The following is a 15,818-nucleotide window of genomic DNA, read 5'->3' as shown; positions in this document are numbered from 1 at the left end:
AGGTTGCATTCACATCACCACTAGCTGGATACAGGTCACTGTAATTATAAATAGGAACTGTGCAGGGAACCAAGCCTGACCTGAGTATTTGAATGCAGGCAACGAGCTTACATTACAGAGCTTACATCTGTATTTTCCTAAGAAACAGTGACAGACAGAAGGGAAACTCTGGAAGTATTGTTTTTGTGAAGAATGTAGCAGGTGTTGGCAGGCTACTTTGGGCTTTTTTTTTTTTGCTTCATGTCTACGATGTTGCCACCCATTGAAACAGAGAGAGAAGAAGGCTTTATGATGAGGTTGATGAAGGCGTTGGGTCAGCTAACCCCTGGACTCCAAAGATCTGTAGAACATGAGACAGAGGATGTAACTTCAAAATCTCACAAGATTCAGTATATGGCCACAATAAGATTTGCTAAACATGAGCTTAACTACCAGGATGGCTTGTGCATCCTGTGCTTGTGTGGAAACCATGATTATCACTATTTCTTCTTAGACAGCACTACTAAAGAGTTAACACAATCCCAATAGATAAAACTGTAAAATGTACAGACCCCTCCAATGTAAAAGACAGTTTTACACACATACAATATCACCTGGAGATGGAAAATCTCTTTTGGTGTGTTTCTAGTCAACATTATTCTCAATACATTCTACGGAGAAGACAAAGCTATTTTCATATTGAAACATCACCTTGAAGTCACTCAAGATAAGAAGAAACATCAACATGTTAAAAGCCACCTGCTTATTATAGTGAATCGAATAGAATAAAGATCCACACCAAAGTCTGATGGGATCTGGTCATATAGCTAAATGAAGCTGTTTCCCTCCACCACGGTTTGTGGAAACAGCTTCAATGCTTTCTGTGTTATTTGGTAAGGTTTGTACATGGTTATTTGGAAAAGATGAAGACAACAGAAACAAATCTCAAGTTCCTGAACAATACTGGGTTGTTGATAATAAAACAAACCAACCAAACAACCAATCAACCTCGGGATTTAAAGCCCATGGTTTAAAACTCATCATCGTAGCTGTAGAAAAAGTACTGGTGAAGTTTTTAATGACTTTTAGATCTTGGTACTACTTTTCACACTATGGACCATCATATTTATGAAGATGCCAATATTTTACTGTTGCTAAAGGAATTGTACTGAGATATCTTGATTCATATTTATTAGTTGGCTCAGTTTGTACATCCATCTATCCATTTTCTGTCACTGCTTTATCCGCTATACATGTTACAGAATATTACGTCAATACAAAAAAGATGCGGAGCCAGCATCTTCAGATCAGGTCCCTCTACTACAGAACCAGCTTTCAGTTTTTAGCAGGGGAAACAGACACCCCACTGCATTTAATATAAGGTTAAAACTTTCTTTTTGAAAGCCGCTTATAATTAGGGTTTGGTTAAACTAGTATGTAGTAATGCTTCCATAGACCTCAGGGGTTGCAGGCGTTCCATTGAAACACTGAGCTTCTCTCTGCTCCTCTCTTGTCTACACTTCCATGTTTCATTAATTTATGTTAATTAACCAACCAACCAACAAAATAAAAACACAATTATTAACAAAACAACCACCTAATCAACCAAATTATACACCAACAGGTGAAAACAAAACCGCCTCAGTGAAAGTCCACACAGGAGAGTTACCTCAGAAGTTTCTTGGCAGTTGTAAGGCTGAGGTAGTCAAGGATCAGTTGAACTGTGTTTGCTCCTACTACTAATACTACTACTCCTCGTCCTCATCTGTAATCCTATAGTAGCTTTGAATATCCGTATTTGGTAAGTATTCGGATTCAGATCCTAATCATACCTGTGACTGGACGCCATGACATTAAAGGTTGAATGGACATACAGTGATACCTCTACTTACAAATGTCTCTACTTACGAAATTTTCTACTTACAAAATTTCTCAGCAGGACAATATTACCTCTACTTAGGAAAGAAATTTTGACTTACGTAATGAAAAAAAACAGTATCGGCTGATACTCGAATCTCCCACAGGTTCCTGAACGCAACATTTTCATAGCCGCTATTACATATCTTCCTGGCATCCCATTGGCTAAGAGGGATGCCACTCCACCTCTGTGGATCTAGAAAGTTGCTTATGGAGTGTCTCGGCATTCGGGACTTGACCTGTGAGGGTGTTCTGATAGTTTTGTGCAAATATAATAACTTTTTGAGTATGTATTGCTATGGACCCCAAGAAAGTGACGGAGAAAAGACGAAAAGAAAAGACGAAGAAAAGAGTTTTTTTGTCCATACAAAGCGAGAGATAATAGGAGAGGATTATAAAGGGATGCGTTTGGTTGATCTCACCAAAGAATATGGTCGTAATGCATCTACAATTGCCAGGTTATTAAAACAAAAGGAAGTTTAAGGAGTTTAAGGCATTGCGTGGGTGGTTGGAGAAGTTCCAAAGGAGGACTGGAATTCACTCTGTTGTTCATGGTGAGACAAGTAACGCATGAACCAAAGAGGGAAAAAAAGCAATGAGGACAGCAGTTAAAAGGTAAATGACCATCATTTTTTTCTTCATTCTTTGTTTTTTACGTTATGCACAACTCGCATTTATTGTGTAATAATCTAATCTAATCTAATAATCTAATTCCACAGACTAATAGAATGGACCGCCACTAGATTCCAGATGACAACACAATGGCATTTTAAGACCAATTAAGTTTAAATTGGGTTATTTCCGATGCCAAATAGTTAGGAAATACTAAGATCAGTCAGTCAGTCAGTCAAATTGTTGAAAGTTCCTTATGTTTTGCTACGTAATCACCGGTGCTCTTACAGTCTGCTCTACCGTCTGAGAGCAGCTCAGTCAGAGCCGGGACTTCGGTGACGCCCCTTGACTACCGTTGTTAGGGGGCATGGGCCTGAGTGCCTTGTGAGGGGCTCCTCTGGTGGCGGAGTGCGGCATGACTGGCGGCAATCATGTTTTTAACCAATATTAATATGAATATTAATCCATATGCAGGACGCACCAGATTATAAGGCGCACCACAGGTTAATGAGAAAATTTTAGGCTTTTAGGTGCGCCTTATATTGCGGAAAATATGGTACTTTAAAAATACATCACTTTGTTTACATGTAATTCTGCAGAAATAGTTTGTGCATAAAATCACATGGATTTTATATTTCTATTTCATTCAGTTAGTAACACACCAACTAAATTGTCAGGTGTTTCAGACCATAAAAAGTGGGCTTGACACACACAAGTGTGTGTGTGTGTGTGTGTGTGTGTGTGTGTGTGTGTGTGTGTGTGTGTGTGTGTGTGTGTGTGTGTGTGTGTGTGTGTGTGTGTGTGTGTGTGTGTGTGTGTGTGTGTTTGTTTGAATTTCTTCAATGCATGCAGACTGAATTTAGGAATGCGCAGATCCGCATGTTTAAGGTAGCGTTCTGAATAATGAGCAGTCTCACGAGAAACTGTTGTGCTGCTGTCGTCTGTGGGCGCTCCTCATCTTCTCAAAGCGAGCCTCCATTTCTTCCAGGACTTTCGGAGTGTAACGGACCACCAGCTTCACTGAGCCCTGGGCAGCCTTTAGCAGCTCCACAGCCTTTTCATGATGCTCCCCCTCCACACTCTGCATGGACACCAATGTATGCAAGAAGAAATGTATTAATCATGTATCACGTAAATCAACAGTGTGGTTCTCGGTTTAAGCTGAAAGTAAATCTCAAATCAACTGCTTACATTGCACTATACTTGGGGGTTTATTGCACTATACTTGGGGGTTTTAAGTCCTGCATATACAGTACATTACCACACCAAGTATGCTCTTTGTCAATTGACAGAATACATAAAAATAAAATGAAAATATCTAAAATTCTTCTATTAAGAAAACAGGGATCTGATGGTAGACCTGCCAATTCTGGTGTTCTCTGGAAAACGCCAACTGAACTACATGGCTCGGAGCTGTAAGCACACGGCCCATTAAAGGACCTTGAACAAAGGAACATATACTGGTTCTACCCTTCCACAATCTGTGTGGATCTCCTTGGGCAACGACAAGTCTTCAGGCATCTCTTTTATGCTTTTGAGACTGCTAGGAGACACAGCAGACCTTGTGATGGCACATCTTGATGAAATATCCAGGTACAGCTGGACTGCCTGTGTAACCTGATTGGTAAGATTAGATGTTTAATGTGTCTTTTAAGTAGATTAAAGCGTCTTACCACTCCATTAACAGAGAGCAGCTGGTCTCCTCTTTTTAGACCTCCTTGGCGGTCGGCCACTCCTCCAGGGATCACTCTGGAGATGTAAATAGGAGAGTTCTGCTCCTTGCCCCCCATGATGTTAAACCCCAGGCCTTCATCTGTCTTAGGAAGCTCCACTACTCTTGGGTGGGCGTGGCCTTCACTGGCTGCAAAAGCTGCCACTGTGGCCTGGATTTAGGAGTATAATTGAATAATCAGCACAAAAGTACAGGTCAGAGGTTCATTCAAATGCTAAACATCCATCCATTGTCCAATCCGTTTTACCGCTGTTGCAGGTCACGGGGAGCTGGAGCCTATACCAGCTGGCTTAGGGCATGACGCAGGGGAAAACTCCGGACGCAACGCCAGTGCACCGCAGAACCACACAGAGACAGACATAAACGCACACACTCATACCTATGCTCAATTTGGGACTGGCCAATAAATCTGAAGTTTTTAGTATTTGTTATTTTGACTAAATTTTGTCTATCTAGAAATTATAGTCAGAAGCACAATTCTAACTTTCTGTAATTGTTCCTAAACTGAAATATGGAAAAGAATTACACAAATGCTCAAGAAGACTAAAACACAAATCAATTGGACTTGCTTCAGGTTCGTTGAAAATGTTCAACCTCTCATCTAAGAGCCTTCTTCAGTTCTGACTGGCATCACTCTAACAAGACCAAAATATCACCATTTTATCTGCTGACAAAGGCAGTTTTTACACAACTGACTACTACACTAAGATGACTGATTTGCTCAGTGATTCCCCTATGTAAAAGACCCTTAGGCGTAACCCTGCCAGTAGTTTAAAAAGCAACAACTATCAGTCTCCTACAATGCCTGGAGAAAGAGAAAGTCATCGACCAAACCCTTCACTACTGGCTATACCCTGAGGAAGCCACACCAAATATTTATCAACTTCCCAAAATTCATAAAGAAGGTATGCCCTTCAAACCCATCGTCAACAGCATCAACTCGGTCACTTACAATGGCAAACACTGGGCCACTATGCTATTGTTAGCAACACTCCATACCATATGAAAAACTTACAGGATTTGGCAGTCAAAGCAAAGAAAATAAAACTGGACCTGGGTGAAACTATTGTTTCCTATGATGTGACATCATTCTTCATCTGCATTTCAATGACAGGCAGTGAGGACAGCAAAAAAAAACTTCTCCTAGATTAAACCCTACCAAACAGAACACATTTCTTTCACGGGGACAGCACCCAGCCATTGGTTCAGGCATGTGGATGACACTTGGGTAAAATGGATTCAAGAAGTGGAGGTCTTTACAAACCGAATCAACAGAGTGGATCACCTGTGAAGATGTTAAGGATAACATCCTGCTCTTTTTGAACTGCACAGTACACCTTGAAATGGATGGGAATGTCAATGTGGAGGTGTACGGAAAACCCACCCCCACAAACCAGTATTTCTGTTTAATTCCCACCGCCCACTACAGCACAAGTTAGGGATCATCAGAACCCTGAACCACCGGGCCCAAAATATCCCCACCAGAACAGAAGGAAAAATCAAGCAACAGAAACACATCCGGATTGCTCTTGTTGTGTGGCTATCCAAACTCAGCATTTGTCAAGACCAACAAATCCAACAACAAATAAATAAACAGGAGATGGAGAGCATCTGTTCCCATCCCCTAAAATGCTGGTGTTTAGAAAATTCAAAATAATTTTAAGTCAACAAAAAGTTCTCATATATTTTATTCCTGGTAACATACTAAGAAAGAAGCTGGTCTGACAACTGGACAAAACATCACGCCAGAAACACAACAATGTATGGTATAGTGTCCAGTGCTATACCATACATTGCAGTGACTTGTACATTGGGAAACCACACTTTTGTCCCAGACGCATATGATTCAACACAGGAAAAACAACTCTTAGGACTAGACTCAGCAGTCCACCTGCACCTCAAAGACACAAGTCACTCCAGGTTTTAACCAGGGAAGATAGATGGTTTAAGAATTAAAGAAGCCATTTTTTGTCTAACTGCAGACATTATAGGAGGAATAAGACACTATCCTTCAACCACCTACATTGCAGTATCGACCTCTATCTGTAGAAGTCACAAAAACTATTGACACCTGGGTGCAGTTCAGCAGAAACAGCTCACATGGGGGTGGGCAGGACAAAGACTCCCTCACTTACAACGACTTGTTGATTTCAATAGGATCCGGACATATCTGGACACAACCAGTCAGTTAGAAGTGAAGAAGCCTCTTGGATGACAGGTGAAACACCTTCAACTAACCATAAGCAAGTCCAGTTGATTTTTTTCTTTTGCTGTTCTTGATTTATCTCAACACAAGTAAACTGACCTGAGACATGTACAAATGTTAGCAGACAATGACAAAGATGGGGGAAAAAAGGCTATATGGCTCTGAATTCTGAAGTTGGATATACCTATCACTCCACACACTGCCTTCCTACTTCTTTACACTTGCTTCAGTGCTTGTGTAAATAAATAAAATCCCAATCTAAAACAATTGCTCTTGCATAATACTCAAGTTATTAAAGTGAAATACCTTGGCTGTTGCTTGCGCTCGCACTTCTGGTCCTCCAACAATGTCTAGAGTGTCATATAGCTGCTCATACACCTGAAAGACACCCAAAAAATAGCAAAGTACATACTAATGTACCAAACAAGATACACACAGATGATGTACAATTATACAAACATCAAAACCAAACAAATTGCAAACAAGAAGAATGGATTCTTTACAGCAAAATGACAATTGATGTCAACTTCATGCCAGCGTATTTATTCAAAGCTAGAATTGTAATGATCTCAGGCAAGCCCTGGGCAAAGATACAGTGAATGGAGCTGTTCTGATGTTAGTGAAAGTTTACCAACTATGTTCACCAATGTCTCTGGCCAAGAGAAATGGGATGCTATATTAGATACATACTGTATACCGTGCCTTGCAAAAGTATTGGCCCCCCACAAGAACTTTCTTGACATTTTGCCACATTTCAGGCTTCAAACAACATGTGAAACACAACCATGAAGTGGAACCAAATTTATTCAACATTTTATATTATGTTTACAAATAAAGAACTGAAAAGTAGGATGTGCAAAAATATTGACCCCCTGTTCTCTCAGCTCAGCCAAATGACTCCAGAAGTTCACTGATGACGTCTGAATGATCCAATGTTGACCTAAATGACAACAATGACAGAGTTCACCTAAGTGTCATTTGGTGTCACATTTGCACATCCTAGTTTTCAGTTTTTTATTTGTAAACACAATATAAAATGTTGAATAAATTTGGTCACAATTGCGTCTCACGTGTTGTTGATTCTTGAAAAATATTTTCAGTTTGTTATCTTTAAGTTTGAAGCCTGATATGTGGCAAAATATCAACAAGTTTTTGGAGGGCCAATACTTTCGCAAGGCACTGTATACACAGCATATGGGTCCTATGAAAAACACATTTTTTCAGGTCAACATTCATACACATACTGGTTCTCCCTCACCCTACCAAATCCTAGAATCTGGAAAACAAACGCTTCTTGATTCAGTAGATATTTGGAATCCTTTGGATTCATGGCTGAACAGAATTGAAAACAATCAAATTGACCACAGCGCTGAACCTTACGTCATCTCCGGGGTGATTGATAGAGAAATTGACCTATGCTGAGTCGTATTTGATTGTCTACCTGGATATGGGCGTGGTCATCCCGAGGTGCAATTCGTTCAGGCTACGGTACCAGTGTGTGGTAACAACCTGGCTGAGAGCTACATACTGAAAGTTCCTCACAAGTTGTTGAAGTCAGCTAGCATTTAGATAATTAGTTAGGTCCACTTCAGTCGTGTGTATGTGTGTGTGTGTGTGTGTGTCTGTAGTTCGTGTTCATGCTACGGTAGCAGTGTGTGGCAATGACCGTGTCACGACGAGCAAGAGTGGGACCCAAATACCAGTAGAGGGATTAACATCCATATTTTAATCAAAGTTAAATCAAGGCAACATGAGAAAAGCAGAAGAACAAAAAACAACCTGACAAAGAACCAAAGTCTGAGCCGGCTTATAAAGCTAATCACCCAATCAGGTCCAGGTGTGAAGACGAGCAACAGGTGTGGAGATGAGCAACAGGTGTGGAAATGAGGCACCGCCCACAAGTTGTGCTTCTCCTGCCACACCCCAGCAGAGCAAAAGCAGTACTGGGGAGGGTAAGGATCGGGAAGAGGTTCAGGAACCGGCTCGGATCCCGGCACGTAATCCGGTCGGGGTCCGGGCGCGAGAGCAGGCTGGGGTCAGGGCGAGGGGACTGGCTGGGGTCCAGATGCGAGAGCAGGCCTGGGGCCCGGGCGTGGAGACAGGCTGGGGTCCGGGAAAGGAGACGGACTCGGACAGCCATGCCACACGGGTGTCCCCCACTGCCTCCTCTCAGCAGCAAATTCAGGATTCCAGAGCTTGCTGCTGGTTAGGTCAGCAAAACCCTTGAGAAAGCAGGGGTTTTCGAACTTGACAGGCCACTTATAGTGAAGCAGTGGGTCGGAGCTTGCTTTTGTTGATGTCACTGATAACGTTCGAACCACTTCACTGCTTCATTCAGTCCAAGTCAGCTGACTGATTCGGTTTGACAATCCGAGCTTTGAAACATAATACTCAAGACGGCTAAAACATCACATCCTTTCCCTGTTCTACAAGTATTGTACGTTGTGAATAGCCATCGTTTTTGTTTGACATTGCGACTTTTTGAGGGATGGAGCCATCCAGGAAGTGTTGTCAAATGTGGAAGCATTTTATCTGGTTCCATCGAACAAGGTACAATACAGTCACTTCCTGTGTTTATTCAATAGGAAGGTATTAACCTGTGGAAGCTGTTGGAAAGCGTTGCAGAAGACAATCAAAACATGCAACTGCAGACGCTGTCATTGAGGTGCAGTGAAATCTAGTTACTCCTCCTCTGGACTGAGCAGAATATCCATGTAAATACAGGGGGATGCATCAAACTGGATCCAAACGTGTTTAAGCGTTTTCTAAGGCTGGCAAAGTTGTTTACAAAAAAAAATCGCCTGACCCTTTCTTTTGTGCAAAAAATGCTGTTCCTCAATAAAAACAATCATTCAGTACACTTAGCATACTGTCATGCGTAAAACACTAAGTACTCCAAACAAAATCCAAAAGAATATATGAATGACATTTTAAGCTTTATTTTTTTTGTATTATTTTTGCTTCATAGGTGGAAGTTTTATGATAGGGTAAAAAAATAATTTCATAAAATACTGTTGCATCACTCATTGTGTCATTGGACTAATTGTCACGTTATAAATTTCTATGTTAATAAGTATCATTTTCTTGTGCACAAGAGGCGCGTCACATTTGCAGGGGTTCGAACAGTGATCCAAACTCACGGTAGGTGTCACCTGAGAGAACTGACTGGAGCTTCGGGTAGTGAACCACTTTATGACACTGTGGTTCAAAAAAGGTTCAGTACTTCAGAAAGACTCATTTTGCCATCACTAAGCAGGGGTCCGCTGGGTCTAGTGTGGGCCAGGCTGTTCTGTCATGACGGCCACGAGTAGGACCCAAATGCAGGACACTGGTGGAGGGATTAACACCCATATTTTAATCAAAGTTACATCAATAAAACACGAGACAAACAGAAGAACAAAAAACAACCTGCCAAAGAATCAAAGTCCGAGCTGGCTTATAAAACCTCAGGCTAACCAACCCAATCGGGTACAGGTGTGGAGACGAACAACAGGTATGGAGACGAGGCTACCACAAGTTCGGCTTCTCCTTCTGCCACACCCCAGCACAGCAGAGCACCAACACCGAACTGTGACAGACCTAACTCAGAGCTACACACTGAAAGTTCCTCACAAGCTGTTGAAGTCAGCTAGCATTTGGCTAACTAGTTAGCGCTGCTTCAGTCATCTGTGTATGTGTATGTAAATGTGTGTGTGTGTCCACTCATGTAAGGCTATCCCCAGCCTCATGGGGAACACATAACCAGTGCGTGTGTGTCCGCATAAGGCTATCCCCATCATCATGGAGAACACATAACCAGTGACTGTGTGTCCATGTAAGGCTATCTCCACCAGACATGGTGATTGATCGGTAGGGCACACTCATTCTTGTGGCGCCTGTAAACAAAATGCACGTGAACACGAGGGGAGAGGGAGCTTAGAAGGCGAGGGTTGTGGTGACAGATGGAGTTCAGAGCCATGCCCATTAACACAGAGCATTTTGAGGCAGAAGTGATTTGATCAATATTCAATCAAAGGTATTGAAGACCAAGGATCAATTTGGGGGAAAGACATTTTAGATACAGTGTACAGCGCACATTCGCGCATCAACACTCGCAACTTCACCTCATCGCGGATTTTTGGTACGTAGTCATGTCATACCGTACACACATTCTATTGGCTGACATCATCTGAAAGTGCGCTATGTTTCAAGAGTCTTTTGAACCCAACACATTTCCATGAGACACAGACACGCTTTAGACAGTCGATGAGAGTGTGGGAAAAGGTAATACAGATAGAAGGAGGTTTAATATCAGCATGGGCAGAGTTCATAAAAGTTTAAATTAAATAATAAGATAAGTAGTTTGTCATTATTCTCCTGTGGTTCCTGGAACACATTAACCTCAAGTAATGAGGGTGCACTGTAGTTGGACATCGGGCAGCTGAAATACATGAATTAAAGAAAGATTAATAAGGGACCTTTAAAGCTGCAAGGAACATTGTACTGTCCATCACACCTGGTCCCACTCAGGACCACTATATTCCAGGAGTCAGTCTCAGCTGGATACATGATTATATTTATTGTAAATTATTTGATTTATGTCCATCAACACATATGTTCCGAGAGTCTGTTCATAAGCTGATTGGTCGAAGAGCATTATCTCCCTACCGACTTGTACATATTTGAATAAGCTCATTTGAAAACTTCACACTGTCACGCTTTTTAACTCCACCAACTACCTGTCAATCAAACGCCCAACCAATTATGACGGCCAACCATACACGGCGAATCTGCCAGAAGGAATAATGTGAACAATATGGCATAAGGCATCGAGCAGCAAGGCTATTCGTTGCGGTCACGCCTTTCGTCCAAAAGACAACGCAGATATCTGGGGCGAAAACGCTGGCCAAAGTGAAAGTTTTGAGAATTGAACATAGGGACCCACCATATTTCCCCTGACTCCCTGTCTTACCTCTCTGATAGCAGCACAGAACTTGCTCTGCAAAACTCTCTGCAAGGCCTGCAGTTTGGGAGGTGGCAACTCCCCACTGCGCTGCAGTCGGTCCAGCAGCTCAATCACCCTGCACACATCTGACACATAAAAACAGAAGCAAGAATTATGACCAACAAGACAAGAGACCCAGGTGGACTGCAATGCAATGAAGAAATAAAGGATATTTTGTTTTTTTTCAAGATCTACTTGTTCTGTGTATTCTGGGGATTCGGTGCATGAATAAATAAATATGGTGCTCTGATATAGCAGAACAGGGTGCATTTTCTAGTAAAAGAATCCTGGGAAGAAACTTAATCCAGAAGACAATTGGTGGAAACATGGTGCAGATATTGTTTAGCCTCTCTATACATCTCTATGAGAAAAAGCTGTTCCTTGATGAAAAAATTGATCTAGCAAGAAAGGTAAATGTATGACATACCACAGAACAATAAATAAAGTGTATTTGAAGTCTATTTAAAGTTCATAGAAATAACTGGAAACTAATTACTGAAATGTAGTTCACTTATTGAGCATCCATAATCATTACGTTCAAATACCTGAAGAAAAGCTCATTGAAGGTCAAACAAACACTCAGCCTCACAGAACCCATGACCATTAATGAGGGTCAGAATGGAGATCCACTGGTGGATCCAAAGTTTTGCCTTAAGGTTCTGATCCCTTTTCACAATGACCAACAAGTAGAGTAAAACACCTTACTGCTGATGTCAGATCAAATATCCTGTAGACCTCTTGGTCTATGCTCCAAAATGAAGGGGACACTGAATTGATATTTATAGTAAAGATGATGTCATAATTGAGGTGCTGAATATTCTTCTAGCTGTTTCACTCTTTTGTAAAGGTTTCAGTGATGCTGGAGATCACTGACTGATAAAGCCAATGAAACTACATCATAAGCAACAAGCAGAGACAGTTCTACTCTCCTTAAACCGGGCACTTTCGTCACCAAACAAGACAGATCGGAGACAAGAGGCAGCCTTGGCAGAGAAAATCATCCTATGAGCTGTTTGGTTTTGGTACTAATCTTTGGTCATAGGTAATTCATATGTATTGCACAGTATGAACTGTCAGATCCTTCTTTTGACGTTTGATTAGACTTGTGTTAAAGTTGAGAAGTTAAGCCCTGATCATTATGATGAGACTCAGGTTTCATACACTAACAGAGGCTCTCTCTGAAACAGGTCTATTGTATTAAATCTGTTGTTTTCTCTGATCCATTATTTCTATTACTCAGTGACGTGCGGTGAGGTTCATGGCTGGTGAGGCACTGATTTCATCATAATTGGATTTATAAACATATGAACCTACAGTGTAGCTTATTCACCAATTAATAAGCAACAGCGAGTGGGTTCTTTTTAAAGTCTCAGAGCAGAATTATTTACAAATACAAACTGTAATACACAAATAAGCACATTTGATTAAAAGAAAAACTTTATGTTGCTACGTACATGTTTGCCTCACCTGCCTCCCCTGACCACATGTCACTGCTATTATTATACTTTGAAGAGTTGATGAACGAGAAAAATGAGAGAGAACAAAGACTAGAAGAGGTAGCTGTTGTGGACCAGGAAGTAGCAAATATTAGTCAGGATGAAGTCAGGAGGGCATTGAAGAGGATGAAGAGTGGAAAGGCATTCGGCCCTGATGATATTCCTGTGGAGGTATGGAACAGCCCAGAAGAGGTGGCAGTAGAGTTTCTGATTGGGTTGTTCAACAGGGTCTTAGATAGTGAGAAGATGCCTGAGGAGTGGAGGAGAAGTGTGCTGGTGCCCATTTTTAAGAACATGGGAGATGTGCAGAATTGTGGCAACTACAGAGGAATAAAGCTGATGAACCATACAATGAAGTTATGGGAAAGAGTAGTGGAAGCTAGACTAAGGGCAGAAGTGAACATTCGTGAGCAGCAGTATGGTTTCATGCCAAAAAAGAGTACTACAGATGCAGTATTTGCTTTGAGGATGTTGATAGATGAAGCTGCATTGTGTTTTTGTAGATCTGGAGAAAGCTTATGACAGGGTGCCCAAACAGGAACTGTGGTATTGTGGTATAGAGCGGTGCAGGACATCTATGAGGACTGTAAGACAGTGGCGATGTGTGCTGTAGGTGTGACAGAGGAGTTCAAGGTGGAAGTGGGACTGCATCAGGGATCAGCTCTAAGCCCCTTCTTGTTCGCTATGGTGATGGACAGGCTGAAAGACAAGGTTAAACAGGAATCTCTATGGACTATGATGTTTGCAGATGACATTGTGATCTGTGGTGAGAGCCACAGATCACAGGAATGAAGGTTAGCTGCAGTAAGACAGAGTACATGTGTGTGATTGAGAGGGACTCAAGTGGAAGAGTGAGGTTATACAGGGAGAAGAGCTCAAGAAGGTGGAGGATTTTAAGTACCTAAGGTCAACAGTCCAGAGCAATGGAGAGTGTGGAAAATAAGTGAAGGAGCGTAGAAGGAGTACATTAGGGGGACACCACATGTTAGAAGTTTTGGAGATTAAGTCAGAGAGGCCAGACTGAGATGGTTTGGACATGTCCAGATGAGAGATAGTGAATATATTGGTAGGAGGATGCTGAGTTTTGAACTGCCATGCAGGAGGCCTAGAGGAAGACCAAAGAGGTTTATGGATGTAGTGAAAGAGGACATGAACGTAGTTGGTGTAAGAGAAGAGGATGCAGAAGACAGGGTTAAATGGAGGCAACTGATTTGATGTGGTGACCCCTGAAGGGAAAAGCCGAAAGGAAAAGGAAGAAGACAATAAAACACTATTCTAATTACTGTAGTTTAAACCTGATGGTACCATTGTGAAGGAAATTGAATAAAATGTTTCATTTCATTCAATCATAATTCTCTCAGAATTCACTGAAGTGTCATTGTAGTAAAGAATTACAGTAGTGTAATATGGCCATTTAACTGGGAGCGAAAACCCTGTCTCTGACTATCCGTCACATGGATCAGGGGTTGGGCCCACTAATCAGAGAATCGCCCTTTCTACAAAATAACTCCCTATAAATTAATTGTAGTTGATTTAATGAATCAACATAAAATATAATAAAACCGGAATGACATTTGATCTGGATTTTATTCATGTGATGCTCAGTGAAGACCAAAACATCGTTTTGGAAGCAAGACCCAGATGAACAGCAGATGCAGCGGAGTCCAGATATGTGCATCACGTCGGACGTGAGTCCAGAGGTTCCCACGCAGCGCACAGCCTGTGAACGCGACGCGTCTTGGTTCTACTGGTGTGAGATTTAACCAGGCAATTAGTTGGTTAGTCGGTGTGGGTTCAGCTCTACAGCAGGTCACACCAGGCCCCTCTGATAGTGATACAAACGAAACATAGAAACCATAGAAACACAAACAGGAGGTTCCCTCTTCACCTGTCCCAACGTGTACATTCAGATTAACAATCTGGACTCGATCAGAGTGAGTGCACCTCCACGTTACCTCTCTCCAGACACAAGGGCTCTGTCATCGACGCCATATCTGCCTCCTTGGCAGGATGGTAGTACAAAGACATAATCGGCAGATCTCCGACTCCAGGCAGTAAATCTTAGACGGTGACGGGTTCGGTTGAAGGATCGCAGTTAAGCGCGGTCCATGTTCAGCTCCTGCCGATCGGAGAACAAGGACATGCGGCTGGACGGAGGACAGCTCCACCAACGCCCCAGCTGATGCGCGACTGTATCTCCACGCATCACACTGCGCAATTGAAGCAGTGGCGGAAACGTTATAATTAAAACGGTTGTAACAGAGATAATGTGGTACCTTCTTCCCACCAGCAGACGAACCGTTACGACTGTCTAGTGGTGCAATGTTGTTGCAATTTAGTTATAGCCACTTGAACATTTGTCCTCACCATGCAATCGACTAGGACACTTTTTGGGTCTAGGATGGCTGACGCTGCTTCCTTCAAATGCGGGCATTTATGACGTACGTTAACAGTCAAAAGTAAACATTTTCACGCTTTAAGACACCTTTATCATGAGACTTGTTGCTGCATCAGTCCATTCCCTACAACCGCTAAAACGTCGTTATCCAAAACGGGTCACTAAAAAATTTGTCATTAGACGAACACAATTTACAAATTACCTTGACAAATATAGAAATCTTAATTCTTTTTTCGTGTTTCTGCATGTAAACATCAGTCACGTTGTGAAACAAGTTTAGTTGGATTTCCAGATAGTTTTGGAGTCAGAAAATCTTCATTTGTCATATGAATTTTGCAATTACAATTACAGGACATCATTTAAAATCAATGTTCCACCAGAATCTTCCCCACGAGAGAAATATTTCTGATCACAATAGTAGTGCAAACCAATATTCCAATATGCTTTAGATCTATGCCAGAATTTAGAAGTGGCCAACCAATCCCTAAGAAACT

General features: G+C 41.8%; 1 protein-coding gene across 1 annotated transcript; it reads right to left on the bottom strand.

The window, feature by feature from the left end:
• Positions 1–177: 177 nt before the first annotated feature.
• On the bottom strand, positions 178–15,192 carry lin7b (lin-7 homolog B (C. elegans)). The gene is made up of 6 exons (XM_068337223.1): positions 14,882–15,192; positions 11,398–11,516; positions 6,753–6,824; positions 4,182–4,391; positions 3,426–3,589; positions 178–340 (listed from the first exon to the last, which is right to left on the bottom strand). The coding sequence occupies exons 1-6, from the start codon at positions 14,952–14,954 to the stop codon at positions 319–321; spliced, it is 660 nt and encodes a 219-aa protein (XP_068193324.1). The 5' UTR covers positions 14,955–15,192; the 3' UTR covers positions 178–318.
• Positions 15,193–15,818: the final 626 nt, after the last annotated feature.

This window comes from Antennarius striatus, chromosome 16 (genome assembly GCF_040054535.1).
Source record: "Antennarius striatus isolate MH-2024 chromosome 16, ASM4005453v1, whole genome shotgun sequence".
In the NCBI taxonomy this organism is placed as follows: Eukaryota; Metazoa; Chordata; class Actinopteri; order Lophiiformes; family Antennariidae; genus Antennarius; species Antennarius striatus.
The sequence above is the reverse complement of the archived record's forward strand: the minus strand, read 5'-3'. Positions and strand labels throughout refer to the sequence as shown.